Below are 17154 nucleotides of genomic sequence, written 5' to 3' on the forward strand. Positions count from 1 at the left end.
CGGAGTTTGGGGTGCAGCATTGCAGCATGTGGATGTGTTCTGGTTCACCAGCCTGGAAGCTCTCTGAACCCCATCTTTCTGGGTTTCTATGCAGGCTTCATTACATAGGAGGATTCGTTAAGTTGTGGGCCACTGGTAATTGCCCCTAGTCCCTCCCTCCTCTTGGGAAATCAGGGAGGTGGGACTGAAAGGTTGATTCCCCTGACAAACAGCCCTCATCCTTTGGTGCTGCAAAAAATCCACCTCATTAACATAACAAAAGACTCCTGGATTTTTCTCTTCTAGGAAGTTCCAAGGATTTGGAGTTTTGTGTCTGGTATCTAGACAAAGACTAAGCATGTATAAATCACAGTATCGCAATTATGTTGCCTAGTTTCTTTTTCAGTTGGTATGTGAGTATTAGTTGGGATAAAACATGCTGATTGGTTGCTCAAAAAATGTGTCAGGAATCAGATATCAGGCACAGTTCAGAAAAAAGAACTGGAGTCACACAGTCCCATCTCTGGGCGAGGTGAGAGGTTTGAGGGAAGGAGAGAGCCATCCTGAAGAAGGTTAACTTCTTCCTGTTGTTCAGAGAGCCCCACTGGTGGATTTTCTGCCAGGGCCCGAGGTTCACTGTTTCTTTAGATGATGGCCACTAGGTCAAGTTGTTGGCTCATGACCGGGGCTTACCCCGTATACTCTGCAAGTTGCTCAACTGGGGTAAGCAGGTTATGCTTATGTACTTGAGGACTAGCTTGTAACTGAAGCCTTCCCTCAGGCTTCATCTCTCTTCACACTGGAAAGATGCCTGGAGGCTGGTGGTCCAGGGCTGTGTGGCACCTCTGAAGTCATCAGGGACCCGACTCTGTCTTGCTTCTCTGTCTTGTTCAGTGTCATCTCATGTCCAAATTGTTAGACGGTGGAAGGGGAGAAGTGGGATGCACCCTCTCATGCTCAAGAACACTTCCTGGAGTTCACGCAACACGTCCAGTTTCATTTGTCTTGAAGGTCGTCATGGACTGTTCACAGTGCATCCATCAGAAATTGGGTCTGTGAGCAGGGAGGAAGGGGTGAACTCAGTAGCAGCTGGGAAGGTTCTAGTCCCTTCTTCCAGTCTGTACTTGTTAAAAAGAATGGTGGCAGAATTGCTGGTCTATTTAAAATTTTTTCTTACTGTTTTCTGATTGCCTTGAGTTAATATAGAGCCGTGATTCTCAGCCAGGAGTAACTTTACTCCCCAGGTGATATGTGGCAATGTCTGGAGACATTTTGGTTGTCTCAGCCGTGGGAGTGCTACTGGTATCTAATATGGAAAAACAGAGATCATGCTAAACATCCTGCAGTGCACAGGACAGCCCCCCACAACAGTTTTCTACCTCTTAGCATCAGTATTGCCAAGGTTATGAAACCTTGATTTATTAGATTACATTGAAGGCCACCATCGTTCTCAAAATCTTGCTCTTTGTTGTCTCGATTTGAGAGTCTTGAATTGACTAGACATTTGAATCTCTAGTAGTTTCTAGTGAGCTGTATTTTCTTTCTTTGAATAAATGTTTCTGTTTTTCATTTGGATAAGTAAATGGCTTTGTTGCAAAATGATGGCTCATGTGGTCTTATTTCTACTTGGATAATTTTTTTTTTAACTTGGATAATTTAAATATAAGTTTTTGACATAGAATCCAGTGTGTTTTAGAAAATATTAATAATTGGGTTTTTTTTTTTTTTTTTTGCCTCTGCAGAATCTTTTTATGGGATCTGAAAAAGGTGAGTTTTTGTTGTTACTGTTTTGGTGGAGAATTCTCCCATTACCTTTAAAATAGCTTTCCAAAGAAAAAAAGTTTGTAGTATCCAATCCTGATGTTTAATTCAGTTGAAGCTATTATTTCCTAGATTATATATAGACTTAGTAGAATTGAAATACATACTTAGATGATGAATGAAAGAAAAAAAGACCAAAGAGGCTACTACTAGGAGTAAAACAGAAACCTTGATTTTGGGATTATAGAGTGTAGTCACCCCTCTTATATGCCTCCTCACTGGCTGGGGAATGGTTGAAATTCTTCTTTTTAGAGATTCTTTCCTTCGCTTTACATCTTTATCCCTTGTGAAAGCACAGATCCACTAATAAGCGGAATCACACATTCAGTTTTACCAGCCATTGATTGGTCCCTGAACACAGCAGTTCTCAATTTATTCTATTCAGCCAGGAGACATGGTCTGGACCAGAGCATCTCATACTTGCTTTGCAGCAGGGTCATCTGGGGAATATATATATTTATTTTTCATACTAATATAGACCACTAGGTCCTACTCTGCTTATCAAAGTAATCTTGCAGAATGGGTCCCAGGAATTCCATTTTTGAAGCTCCTGGATGATTCTGAAGCCACTGACTTAGCTCCTATATCACTGGGGTGCAGAGGGGCACAGGCGTGCTGCATTGCAAATTGCTGGTATGGCAGTTGCAGCTCTGTGTTCTCTGCAGATTGAGACAGCACATTAGAAATCAAGAGAGTGGGGGCACCTTTGTTATAGGCGTAACTTTGACCCCAAACCATTAAAAAAGTAAACCATAGCATTGCATATCTACCAGTTTGGAGAGATCAAAAAGTGACCATATCACTGGCTGGTGAGAAAATAGAGCAACAGGAAGTGTCATGTGATGCTGATGGGAGTATAAAATGACACAACCACTGTATAGAGCAGTTTTGTATTATCTGTTAAAATTGAAGATGGCCCAATCTTTTTCCTTAGCAGTTCCACTATCAGAATATACCCTAGATCAGAAATTGGCAAACTGTATCCTCAAGGCCAAAGCTGGCCCAAATCTGGTTTAATTTGTAAGTTATGTTTTATTGGAACAAAGCCTTGCCAGTTTGTGTACAGATTGTCTATGGCTGCTTTTGTACTCTAATGTCATAGTTGAGTAGTTGTGGCAGAGATTGTATGGCTCACAAAATCTAAAATACTTATATATGGCTTTCTAGAGAATGCATTTTTTCAACTCTGCCCAAGTCCATGTTTCTTAAAGTGTGGTCAGTGACATCACCTGGGAGCTCATTAGATATGCAGAGTCACAGGCCCTACTGGACCTACTAAAAATCAGAACCCGCATGCTAACACATTCTTAAGTGATTATTGTCAAAGTTTGAGCAGCACTGCCCTGAGGGAATGCATGCATATAGCAACGAGGAGACATGCACAGAAATGTTCATAGCGGTGTTGTTCACAGTAACCCCAAACAGGATACAACCCAAACATCCATTGATGGTAAAATAAGAAATAATTTGTGATGTATTCACACCATGGAAAATACCAAGCAGCAATGAAAATGAGTTAGCTGCAGTTCTGTGCAACGACATGGGTAAACTTCATGAACTAAAGTTAGTGGTGAGTGAAAGAAGCAAGAAAATATCTGGGTGGTGGTTGCAAAGGTTTTATGTTGTTATTATTCAGTCGCTAAGTTGTGTCCAACTCTTTGTGACCCTGTGAACTGCAGCATGCTAGGCTTAACCTGTCCTTCACTATCTCCTGGAGTTCACTCAAACTCATGTCCACTGAGTCAGTGACGCCATGCAACCATCTCATCCTCTGTCGCCCCTTTCTCCTCTTAGCCTCAGTCTTTCGCAGTATCAGGATCTTTTCCAATGAGTCAGTTCTTTGCATCAGGTGGCCATAGTATTGGAGCTTCAACTTAAGCATCAGTCCTCCCAGTGAAGGGTTGATTTCCTTTAGGATTGACTGGTTTGATCTGCTTGCTGTCCAAGGGACTCTCAACAAAGGTTTTATGATGGTCTGCTAAAATGTACATATATGTACGTTCTGTGATATATTTCAAAATGAAAGGGAAAGTAGAAACCAGATCAAAAAAATCAAATTATTTGGAATCTTAGTAGTTGTTAGTAATTGAATAATTGTACCATGCTCTCAGCTGATCCCAGCAAATCTGTGCATTAACACCAGAGCTACGAAACCAGTGCCTTAAAAGAGTAAACTTTAGTTCCTGAGAGTAAACTCGGTAGGCAGGAACAAGTGGGCCTCTGGTCTAGAACAGAAACCCCTTTAAGATGGAGAAAGGGTTTGGAAATAGAAGGCTCTGGAGGACAACAGGCAGCTCTACAGAGAGCCCTGCCCTGTGACTGGCCTACGGCCTGGGGTCCTTTCCTTCTCTTCCCTCCAGTCCCTGCTGATGAGAATGGTTGTGATGATGGACAAGGGAAGGCGGCTTACAAGTCCTGTTTGCTTGAAGAGAGGGCTTTGGAGCCCTAGTGTTTCCACTTCTGGACAGTGGGATCGTTGTTCTGTTAGCTGTTGGTACAACAATTCTACACTGTGAGTAGAGCCTGAGAGGGCCTTTTGTTTGAGGAAAACAACTATGATGGACTCTTGGCATCCTTATCTGGACTGCCTTTCTTTAGGAATAAACAAATGATTTAGTGAAAAGTTTGTAAATATCAAATGTCATGGAATCCTTTTGAGGCTGACCCGCTGTGTTCCCACGAACAACTCCTAGGCAGAAATGTTTCCAATGAAACTTGGGTTACGTAAGGATGTTGCTTTCAAAATCTCAGGGAGTTGTCTGTAATAAAATTGTTCCCCAGCCTCTTTATTTATGAAGAAGTGTAGAGTGAACGATGCCTTCCTTTGGGGGTATTGGTGACAGAGGGAAGCCACCCGTGTGACATAAATCCATTCTGTCTAGGCAAAGCTGGGACCGCCACATCTGCAATGTCAGAGAAGGTTCGGACCAGGCTGGAGGAGCTGGATGACTTTGAGGAGGTGAGCGAGTCATCTGCTGAATCCCGGGAGCAGTGATGCTTCCGGTGCTTCTGCCAAGCGAAGTCAATCTCAGTGGCTGCTCCCTGATTAATCCTCGAGCTGCGCATTGTGTTCAGGCCTCCTGAGGCACCAACCGATCTGGGGAAAGATGCCAGCGGTGCGGTTGGCCGAGCTTGCAGGAGTCTGCCTCGGGTTGGTTTTCCAAAGGTGTCCTTCTCACTGTGATACTTGAGCAAACCCAGGGCGTCTGGGGACAGAGTTTAACTGGGGAAGCCAACTGGAACTATCGCCCGGGAAGCTGCCTTGCGTAGTGTGACGTGGCCATGCCTGCTGCAGAGGCTGCTCGCAGCTGCTCTGCTGCTGGAGTCTTTCATTAGCCTGCACGTGCTTTTAAAGAACAACTGCTTTGCCAACTCATAAAAATTATGAGTGTGAATCTAGATTCCTGGATTCTCTTAAATTCCACCTGACTGTGGGCTCACAGTCTCATGTTTAACGTGGATGTGCACCATCCAGATTGCGTAGTTCTCCCTGGCACAGCTCACTCATAAACATTACTAGCCTGGTTCCTGGGGAGGGGTGAGACTGGTAGGTAAGAGCAAACTCTGGAGCCAGACCTTGGGTTTGCATCCTGGCTCTACTATTGGTAATTCTGTAATTTGGGACAAAGTGCTTAAGAACTTGAGCTCTGTGCCTCTGTTTACTAATCTGTAAAGTGGAGGTGCTACCTAGTATCTGCCTCTTAGGGTGAATACAGAGGATTACGTGAGTTAATGCACGTGAAGTGCTTAGACCAGCACCTAGCACATTGGACATGCTTTGCAAGTGTTAGCTGATGTCACCACCATTCTGAGTCTAGAGGCCTTAGCTTGACTGCTTATTAACAGGGTAGCCTTGGGCATTCATCTTACTATTCTCATTTCCTCATAATAATACAGTTGTGTGGGCTGAATGGGAATGCCTTGAAATCACAAAGGTCCATTTAATAGTGGTTTCCCTGGTGACTCAGATGGTAAAGTATCTGCCTGCAATGAGAGAGACCTGGGTTCAATCCCTGGGTTGGGAAGATCCCCTGGAGAAGGAAATGGCAACCCACTCCAGTACTCTTGCTTGGAAAATCCCATGGACAGAGGAACCTGATAGGTTATAGTCCATGGGGTCACAAAGAGGTGGACACGATTGAGCAACTTCACTTTCACTTTTTCTTTCCATGTAATAGCAGTTGCCATTGCTCTGTTCTACATTTGCCTCTGGTTTCTGGGTCCTTCTAGCCCTGAGACTGGAATTGTTAGCTGCTCAAGCAGAGTCTAATAGTCCAGTATTTTATTTCTCAATTCAGTAATGGCATTTTGAATTAGGGTGCCTGAGAGCCCCAGTCTGCATGTCACCAGCCAACCTTGGCTGGTAGGGAAATGCCAAGGGTTTTATCAAAGCTCTGTTGTCTGTCGAGTATCTGAAACTCACTTGAACTGGTTGATGTGGAAAATAAGGACTGTATTGAAGGGTACACGGAATGCAAGGGCACACAGGCCTGGAACCAGAAACTGAAAAACCACCCGGAACCCCAGCAGCTGTCTTCTGTCTCTCTTGGTTCTGTGTAGCCTCCAGACTCTTCCTAGTTCTCCTTTTTTTTGAGGGGTACCTTGCTTCTCCCTGCTCACAGCAGCAGCTGGCTGCCCCATGGCTTCCAGGTTAACATAGCATATTTGTCAGGACAAGGCAAGGTTATAAACAAATGAACCCCTGTGTCTCAGTGGCTTAATATAACAAAGGTTTATTTCTTCTCGCATTACTCATCCAGTGTAGGTGACAGGTATACCACCATCTCATGGTGCTGCCGTCTCAACAGATGGTTCCAGGGTTGTCAGCAGCAGAACTGGAGATAGGGTCACTTCTCATTGCCTTGGCCCAGAAGGGACACGTGCAACTCGGTTCACCTCCGTTTGTCCAGACTAGTCATGTGGTTCCTCTTACAGCAGAGGGGCAGGGAGAATCCTACCTCACTGTTCAAGTGACCAGTTGGAATCAGTTCACATTTCCTGAACCTCCTACTTGTATTTCTTTAACAAAAAGTTGTTCCAGCAATCCCACTCCTGGGCATGTATCTGTAGAAAATTCTTAATTCAAAAAGATACATAGACCCCAGCGTTCATAGCAACACTATTTACAATATCAAAGACATGCAAGCAATGTAAATATCCACCAGCAGATGAATGGATAAAGAAAATAAGGTATATATATATATATATACAATGGCATACTACTCAGCCATAAAAAGAATGAATAATACCATATGCACCAGTGTGGATGGACCAAAAGATTATCATACTAAGTGAAGTAAGTCAGGCAGAAAAAGATAAATATCATATGATACCATCTATATGTGGAATCTAAAATATGAATACAAATGAACTTACTTGCAAAACAAAAACAAGCTCTAGATTTAGAAAACTTTTTTTTTCCCCCGCTTATGGTTACCAAAGGAAAAAGGGTGGGGGGATAAATTAGGAGTTTAGGACTAGCAGATACAAGCTACTGTATATAACATAGAGAAACAACAAGGACTTACTGTACAGTACAGTAAGCAACTATACTCAGTATCTTATAATAAACTATGATGGAAAAGAATGTGAAGAATATATATATACATATGTGATATAACTGAATCTCCTCACTATACACCAGAAATGAACTCAGTGTTGTAAAGCAGACATGATAACCACTACACTGCGGGACCCTTGCCAGAAATGAACTCAATGTTGTAAATTAGCTATACTTCAATTAAAAAAAAAAAGAAAAAAAAGAGTTTTTCACTTTGGATTCCAGGGAACATTCATATAAAAAGGATTGGTTCCTGGGCTCCTCATGTGGGTTGTTAGCATGACCTTCACTCCTGTGAGCTATGTAATCAGCATCTTAACAATAAGCCAAGGATTAATAAGCATGTACTATGTGCCAGTGGTACTGGTCTTCACATATGTTGTTATCCAACATATGTGAAGTGGACCTCACCCGCTTCTGCCCTGGGTTTTTGCTGAGTCTGCTCTCCATCCTGAATGCACTCTTCTTGGTCTAGTTAATACCCCTCCATCGCCTAGTTAATACCTGCACCCCACTGAGAATCTGTTTCAAGTGTCACTTGCTCCAGGAAACCATTTTTGACCACCAGTCTAGACTAAGGTGAACCTTTTCCCCAACATTGGCGTATCCCTGAAATTGAGCTGTCTCTGTCAATTGATGGATGTCCACCCTCAGCATTTTGTCTTCCTCAGTGATACGTAGAACAATTGTGCTTCTTACAGTGGACACCTCAGATTTAGATACACTGTGATATGTATCTTCGTAGAATTGGTTTCCCTGAATATTTGTCTCTGTGTTAGGGTCCATCTTGTCCTCTGTACGTTAAACTCCATTATTCCTGAAGTAATGTCCTTTTGCACAACTTTGTATCTGGGACATCTAGTATACCATACTTGCCTAGTGCGCAACATGCTCCATTAACTGTGTATTGAATAAAGGTAAGTCCTGTTATCACTGTTCACAGAGGAGACTCAGAGGAAAGCAGCTGATCTTGAGTCATATGGCTAGAATGTGACTGAGCTGGGAGTGGGCTTAGGTCTGACTTATGTTCCAGGCCAGTCTCTCAATCATTGTCCTCTGCATCTTTGCAGAAAACTCAAAGAACTTCTTTGATCACAAGACAGAACTATCGATCTTGCTTGGGATATGAGAACAACCTACAGATCAAAACCCAGCTAATATTCATGGAGGGTGGGGAATCCAAAATGTTTTTCTTCTGTGCGTGTATCTTTCTACTTCTGCCCACAGGGATCCCAAAAGGAGCTGTTGAATTTGACTCAACAGGATTATGTGAACCGCATAGAGGAGCTCAACCAGTCGTTGAAGGATGCCTGGGCCTCGGACCAGAAAGTGAAGGCTCTAAAAATAGTCATCCAGGTCAGGTTGAGTGATTCCGCAAACCGCCCCCCGCCGCCCCCAATTTCCTTTGTAAAACTCCTTTGTGGATAATTAGGGTTTTCAGAGGCCTGCCTTCAGGGTCTTACCCTAATTTTTTCACCTGTTCCATTTTCACCTACCTCCTTTGAAAGTCCATGATTATGAATCAGTGTTTTTTATGAGATGGCTAATCCCAGGGCCACCATGTGCAGCTGTATAGATTATGCACTGTGCAATTCCAGGAAATTTCACCCTGGATTACAGAATCACTGATGTCCCCCCCAGGGTTGTGCAGTTTGTTGGCCCTGTTACAGCCCCTGACACATTTATGATCTGTATAGACTAAAGATTGAGCAACTGTGTTTTGGGTTTTTGACCAGATTTTCTTTGTATATTTAGGACCAATGGTTGCATGTTCCTGATGTATGTATTTCGGTGTCATGTTCTGTATAATGATGTGGCACAGACAACGTGTTTATAGTGTCAGAGGTACATCTGTTGAGTCCTTTTTGTTGATCCATGACAACTTTTGGATCACAAGAGCAAGTTCTGTAGGGAAAACAGCTTATCCTGTCTCTTGAATCATAAGAACATCCTGTCTTGGCAAAACAAATCCAGAAGTACACTATACAAGGAATGACTTATGCATTATGACTTTCACAGCAGAGGTAACAGAATTGCTGAACAGCCATATTTTAGTTCAGAAGTACTAGCTCTCATTCTTGTTTATTGTCATGGGAATGGGACATTTGTTTTCTTACCTTTTTTTCTGGAGGAGGGTTAGAATCTGAGAGTCGTTACACTGAGTACTTGAAAGCGTTTAGGATGACACTTTGTATGGCAGGTACTATTTATTTTGGTGTTCATGATAGAGGCAAACCCAAGCCCATTTCCCTTCCATCACAGTTGTTAGTTGACAAAGTAAATATCTGAAGGTTTCTCTCATCCTGGAGGCACATGATGGAGGTTGCTTGCTGAGTGGCTCAAGTGAGAAAATATCTACACTACGAAGAGCTTCTTCAAAATATTTTCGTTGGCAACATCTCTCCATAGAGTTTTGTAGCACAGAACTGTGACTTCTAAGAGTTTTACATCTGGAGGAGATTTGATTCATGTCTTCCCAAAGAACAGAACCATAAAAGTGTTTAATTAACTCCACATCTGGTTAATAGTAATTATTTGACTTTCAGTACTTGAAAGACTAGCTTCTTTATCAAAAAAGCTAGTGAAGGCACAGAGTATGGAGAAATGAGCACAGTTGCCCTTATTTGCTTTGTAGTAAGATTTTACTTTGTTTTTTCAACTTTATTGAGATAATATACATGTCCTAAAATTCACCATTGTAAATGTACAATTCAGTAATTTTTAGTAAGGTTATAGAGTTCCACAGCTATTCCACAATCCAGTTTTAGAACATTTTCATAGCTACTGCCACTTTGAGCTCCAGAAAAACCACAGATCTGCTTTCTGATTCTGTGAATTTACCTTTCCTGGACATTTCATGTATGTGGGGTCATTCAAGATGTAATCTTTTGCCTCTGGCTTCTTTCACTTACCATGTTTTTGATGTTCATCCATGTTGTTATATCAGCACTTTTTTTTTTTTTTTTTTTTTTACTGCAGAATAGTTTTCCACTGCAGGCATAACCACATTTTTCTTACCTATTAGTAAGTTGGTGGCCATTTAGGTTGTTTCCACTCTGGCCACTATGAATAATGCTGCTGTTCATAGTTGCATACAAGTCTTCCTGTGGACATATATTTTCATTTTTCTTGGATAGATTCCTAGGAATGGAATTGCTAAATAATATGGTAAGTTTATGTTTACCTTTTTGAGGAATGGCCAGTTTGGTTTCCAAAATGGCTGCACCATTTGCATTCCCACCAGCAGTGTACGAGGATTCCAGTTCCTCCATATCTTCTCCATCACTTGTTTCATTATTTTCCATCTCTTTGATTATAGCCATCTGATTGGGTGTGAAGAGGTAGCCCATGCTGTTTTAATTTGCATATCCCACCTGACTAATGATATTGAGCATCTTTTCATGTTTATTGGTCATTTTTATATCTTCTTTAGTGAACTGTCCATTCAAGACTTGCCCTTTTAAAAAGTCATTTCATTTATCTACTTTACTGAGTTGTAACAATTTTTTATCTGTGATATAAATTCTTTATTAAATACATGATGTACATATATTTTTCTCCTAGTCTGTGGCTTGTCTTTTCATTTCATTTGAAATGTAGAAGTTTTTGAAGTTCATTTTATCAGTTTCTTCTTTTTGGCCCATGCTTTTGGAGTTGTATCCAAGAACTGTTTGCATAACCCAGGGTCATGAGAATTTCTTCCTATTTTCTTCTACAGAGTTTTATAGTTTTAGCTCTTACATCTAGGTTTATGGTCCATTTTGAATTATTATGTTGTATGTATAGTGTGAGTGTCTAAATTTATTTCTTTTTGCTTATGGATATCCAGTTGTCTCAGCAGCATTTGCTGAAAAGACTTTTTCCTATTGACTTATCTTGGCATCTTTCTCAAGTCAGTTGGCCATAAATGTAAGGGTTTATTTCTGAACTCTCAATTCTATTCCGTAGATCTCTAAGTTTGTCCTTAAACCAGTACCACCTGTCTTAATCTATAGCTTTATGGTAAGTTTTGGAACTAGGTAGTATAAGTGTTTTAGCTTTTTCTTGTTTTTCAAAATTGTTTTGGCTCTTCTAGGTCTTTTGTGTATCCATATGAATTTTTAGGATCAATTTCTACCAAAAAACAAAAAGAAAAAACAAAACCTTCTGAGATTTTAATAAGGATTGTACTGACCCTATAGATCAGATGGAGAGATTTGCCATTTGAACCAGAATTAATCTACTGATGCATAAATTATGTATCATTCTTTCTGTTGATGAGGGTCTGGTTCTTTCCTTTTCTTTTTCCTTTTTCATTGTTATGAACAGTGTGAACACTAGTCATGTCTGCTGGTGACCATGTAAAGTGTGTCTCTAATGAGGGCCCATACCTAAAAGTAGACTAGCTCGGGTGTATGGTGTGTGCCTCATCCACTTTTCCAGATGATGCCACGTTAGGCTCTGCGGTAGCTGTGCCAGCCTGCGCGGTCCTGACAGACTGTGAGAGGCTGCGCTTTTCAGCAGCCTCCCAACATTTGGTATGAGCAGACTTCCTATTTTAATTTTTCTAATTTAGGAGGTAATAAGGTCATATTTTATTGTGATTTTAATTTGCAATTCCCTGGTTATAATAAGATTGAGCATCTCTTCAAATGTTTATTGGCCTCTGGGGTTTCTTTTTCTGTAAGATGCCTTTTTTTGATTCCTTTTGCTCATTTTTCCATTATGTTATTTGTATCTTTCTTACTGATTTTTAGGATTTAAAAAATATATGTTCTAGGCAATAATTGTCCTCTGATTGGTCTGCTTTCTTCCTTCTTTCCTCCCATCCATCCATCCATTCGTCCATTTAGTCATACTTTCTCAGTACTCATTGATAGGTTATCTTTTAATTTATTCATTTGCTTTGGTTCAAAATTTTGTTTTTTAATTCCAACTTAGTTTTTGAAATTGTTAGTTTCCTTCTAGAATATCACTAATTGGCAACAAATGAAAAACATTCCTTTAGTATTTTTTCTGCAGTGTTGATAAATTCGATAGCAAGTATTTCAGGCAGGTAATTTACCAGTCACTTGCTCAGGAAATTTTTATAACAATGGTGCTCAACCTTGGCTGCACATTAGAATCACTTGGGAGCTTTAAGAAATCTTATTTTCCAAACTGAACACTGGAGCTGCTTGATCAAAATCCCAGGCACTGTTACTGCATGAAGTCGCCCAGGTTATTCTGAAGCTGAGAACCCCTAGTTTGTAGAATGCTTATTCCGCTCAGAGGGTAGTGCAGACGGTGGATTTCATGGGCCCAGTGTGTCCCAGGCTTGTGTCCCTGCGGCACCTGGAGCCCTTGTTTGAAATGCTGATTCCCTGGTGCCTCCACAGGTGGTTTTGACCAGTAGGTTTGGAGAGGAGCAGGGATTCTGTTTTTAATACGTACCATGGGGTGCCTGATTTTTATTAGTTTAGGAAACTGCAGCAAAGCTTTAAAAAAAATAGCTGTGGAATCTTCAAAATAGTGACTTCAATTTATAGCATTATTATGACTTCAACTTTGGATTAAAAAAACCTTATACTCTGTGACACCAGCTTGGGAGACAAAATCAATGCAGTGTTGGGAATTGCCAGCTGTGTTTAATTTGAAATCTTCTGTTTGAATTCTCTCTCCCTCCGTCCTCACCACGGGCAGTAACTCATCTCTGAGGGGCTCTGGTAGAAACTCAGGAGATGTCACATCCCTAGGAACCAAGTGCTGTGTACTATAAACAGTCCCTAAGATTCAGAGCTGTTTGTTTCTTCCAAGCCCGGAAGTCTCATGGGGTAATTGTTTAGGTTGGAGCTCTCATAAAGGGCATGTGAGAAGCATAAACCAAGGTGTCAGGAAATGGAGTTCTGTGTATATACAAATGCCACACTTAGTGTCAATGCCATTGTTTTCACAGCTTAACGTTCCCCTCACCTCCACACCCCAAATAACATTTGGGCTATGAGAGGTTGCTTCACAAATTGGACATGTTGTTTACTTTTAATTATATAATGCTAAAGAGAAACTTGATAAATCATCTAATAATTTACATATTGGGTAACAAAGCCAAACTGAAAACACATGTCAGTCTACATCTTGATAAGATGAACTTTCTAGCCATTCACTGCGCATTGAAAGTGCATACATGTGAAAGGACTCTTTCTAAATGTCCAAATAGTTTTGTTTTTTACAGGACATTTTTTATCTCTGATAAACTATGGCAAGGTTATCTAGTTCCTTATCCAGACTTTTGAATCTGTAAAGACTTCAGGGTATTACTTTGTATTCTTCAAAGTGGAGATAGATTTTTGTTTTTGATTATGCAAGATGACCTCATCTGGGATGTTCGGGGCCACGTTGTGTGGCTGTAATCTTCTGTTTTGAGTCCTGAACATGTCAATGGTCTTCTGGCATAGGTGATGGTGGAGGGATTGAGCAATTTCCTGCAAACCCAAAATGTTCCTGGTGTTGCAGAGCACAGTTCCAGAGAAACATCTAACTCTTTGAAACTTGTCAGGTTTCCTTTTAGAAGGAAATTTAAGAGTGAGTATAAATAATAGATGCTACTTTAAGAAGCCCTGGAGGTTTACCTGTGGGGTCATTTCATAGAAGAGAACATTTAAGAATCAGGACTATTCTGAAATAAACCAGAGGAGGCCATACTGAAAAGATGCAGTCACCTGCAAGGATGCTGGTTGCCTTTCCTGGTGACTACATGCTGATCCTAGTTCGGACCCTCTGGACAAGGTTCCTGAGTTGTGGCTTTTCTGGAGGGAGGTGATGGCGCCTTTCCTTAAGAGGCTCTTCTGTGAGCAGAGTCGATTCCCATTGTCAAAAGCACAGCGGTATTTCTTGTAATTATGCCTCCAGAGATTGGCATCAGGCCTGGCCCATGGTAAAAACTGCACTTGTCTGTAGAAACCCTTTACTTTCCAGGCTTGGAGTGTTTCAACCCAGCCAGACACGACCGAGTGACTTTTCTCTTCTCTTTTTCTAGTGCTCAAAGCTTCTTTCGGACACAAGTGTTATCCAGTTCTACCCAAGCAAATTTGTCCTTATCACTGACATACTTGATACATTTGGTAAGTACTAGTCTTATTCATCTTAAATCTAAGAAGTAGTTTGTTTTTCGGGAAGTTGGATGGTTGAGGTTCTGCTGTGGTTGCAGTTTTGAGGTGAGACATGAGGGAAATCAAAACCCCCACCTTTACCCTTGCTTATTAATAAGAGTGCTGTTTCTGAAAGAATTTTATTTTTTCAACTTAATTTTTATTGGAATGTAGCTGCTTTGCGATGTTGTGCTTGTTTCTGCTCTGCGGCAAAGCAGATCAGCTACACATTTACATGTATCCACTCTTTCCCAGAGTTCCTTCCTGTTTAAGTCACCACAGAGCAGTGGGTAGAGGCCCCGTGCTCACAGCAGGTTGCTGTTGGCTGTCTACTTTCTATATAGGTGTGTGTGTGTGCATGTGCACATGTGCGTGCTCATGCATGCATTTGCTCAGTTGTGTCTGACTCCTTGTGGACGGACTGTAGCCCGCCCTGCTTCTCTGCCCAGGTCATTTCCCAGGCAAGAATACTGGAGTGGGTTGCCATTTCCTCCTCCAGAAAGAATCTTAAATTACTTGCTTCTCACCTTCTGATAGGCTAGTAAGGTGAGTGAGCGAAGCGAGGCGGGCTGGGGAGCACATGTCCTATCCAGGCCTTGATCCATTGCCAGCCAGCTCGTGGCATCTGGAACCCACTTTGTTCAGAAGCGAGCCCGGCACCTCTTCCCAGCCCGTGCCCACCCATGCCGGGTTTCTGTCTTAGGGAACGGCGGCACCAGGCACCCTGTTGCCCACTCGGGAAATCTGAGCGTCTTCTCGCCATTCCCCACGTACAGTCCATCACCAAGTTCTTCACTTTGGCCTCAGTTTCTCCCCAGTACTCCACTTTCCTGTCTTCTCTGTTGAAACCTTAGTCTAAGCCGCCAGTCTCTGCCCCGTGGGTGATGGCTGCAGCTCCTATGAGGTCTTCCTGCATCACTGTGGCTGCCCCTTGTCGCATGCTCCACCCCTCAAGCCAAATGACCTTTGGGAGCCCAGCAGAGAGATCTGGACAGAAGAGATTAACCAGGAGTCCCGTGGAGAAACAGGAGGTCTCCATGCTGCCTGTAATGGTCAATGGCCAAGACATCATGCCATTAGCAGTTTGCCCAGACATGCAGCTTGTGGGCTGTACATGACGCTCAGCAGTGAGGTGCCCCGCAGGAACTAGGAGACAGTCTCCTTCTGAGAACTGAACGCCAAGGAGGTTGGCACATAACCTTAGCTGTCTTGCCAGTGGGCTCCCAACCTGGCGAGTCTAGATTGTAACCTACTGAAAGGTCAGATGTTCAGTTCAGTCGCTCAGTCGTGTCCGACTCTTTGCTACCCCATGAATCGCAGCACGCCAGGCCTCCCTGTCCATCACCAACTCCTAGAGTTTACTCAAACTCATGACCATTGAGTCGGTGATGCCATCCAGCCATCTCATCCTCTGTCGTCCTCTTCTCCTCCTGCCCCCAATCCTTGCCAGCATTAGGGTCTTTTCCAATGAGTCAACTCTTCCCATGAGGTGGCCAAAGTATTGGAGTTTCAGCTTCAGCATCAGTCCTTCCAGTGAATACCCAGGACTCATCTCCTTTAGGATGGACTTGTTCGATTCTTGCAGTCCAAGGGATTCTCAAGTCTTCTCCAACACCACAGTTCAAAAGCATCAATTCTTCGGCACTCAGCTTTCTTCACAGTCCAACTCTCACATCCATACGTGACTACCGGAAAAACCATAGCCTTGACTAGATGGACCCTTGTTGGCAAAGTAATGCCTCTGCTTTTTAATACGCTATCTAGGTTGGTCATAACGTTCCTTTCAAGGAGTAAGCGTCTTTTAATTTCATGGCTGCAGTCACCATCTGCAGTGATTCTGGAGCCCCAGAAAATAAAGTTTGACACTATTTGCACTGTTTCCCCATCTATTTGCCATGAGGTGATGGGACCAGATGCCATGATCTTTGTTTTCTGAATGTTGAGCTTTGAACCAGCTTTTTCACTCTCCTCCTTCACTTTCATCAAGAGGCTTTTTAGTTCCTCTTCACTTTTGGCCATAAGGGTGGTGTCATCTGCATATCTGAGATTATTGATATTTCTCCTGGCAATCTTGAGTCCAGCTTGTGCTTCTTCCCCCACAGTGTTTCTCATGATGTACTCTGCACATAAGTTAAATAAGCAGGGTGACAATATATAGCCTTGGCGTACTCCTTTTCCTATTTGGAATCAGTCTGTTGTTCCATGTCCAGTTCTAACTGTTGCTTCCTGAACTACATACAGGTTTCTCAAGAGACAGGTCAGATGGTCTGGTATTCCCATCTCTTTTAAAATTTTCCACAGTTTATTGTGATCCACACAGTCAAAGGCTTTGCCATAGTCAATAAAGCAGAAATAGACATTTTTCTGGAACTCTTGCTTTTTCGATGATCCAGCAGATGTTGGCAATTTGATCTCTGGTTCCTCTGCCTTTTCTAAAACCAGCTTGAACATCTGGAAGTTCACGGTTCACGTATTGCTGAAGCCTGGCTTGGAGAATTTTGAGCATTACTTTACTAGCGTGTGAGATGAGTGCTGTTGTGCGGTAGTTTGAGCATTGTTTGGCATTGCCTTTCTTTGCGATTGAAATGAAAACTGACCTTTTCCAGTCCTGTGGCCACTGTTAAATTTTCCACATTTGCTGGCATATTGAGTACAGCACTTTCACAGCATCATCTTTCAGGATTTGAA

At 42.2% G+C, this 17154-nt stretch overlaps 1 protein-coding gene across 2 annotated transcripts in view; it reads left to right on the top strand.

Annotated features, from left to right (window-relative positions):
* VPS35L (VPS35 endosomal protein sorting factor like) overlaps positions 1 to 17154 on the top strand; it is a 141194-nt gene that overhangs the window by 22277 nt on the left and 101763 nt on the right. For both annotated transcript variants that reach the window (XM_070460954.1, XM_070460955.1), the window contains 4 exons: positions 1722 to 1746; positions 4683 to 4759; positions 8588 to 8716; positions 14355 to 14439. In XM_070460954.1, coding sequence (XP_070317055.1) covers positions 1722 to 1746; positions 4683 to 4759; positions 8588 to 8716; positions 14355 to 14439 — 316 coding nt within the window. The remainder of the gene's footprint in view (positions 1 to 1721; positions 1747 to 4682; positions 4760 to 8587; positions 8717 to 14354; positions 14440 to 17154) is intronic.

This window comes from Odocoileus virginianus, chromosome 33 (assembly GCF_023699985.2).
Source record: "Odocoileus virginianus isolate 20LAN1187 ecotype Illinois chromosome 33, Ovbor_1.2, whole genome shotgun sequence".
Lineage (NCBI taxonomy): Eukaryota > Metazoa > Chordata > Mammalia > Artiodactyla > Cervidae > Odocoileus > Odocoileus virginianus.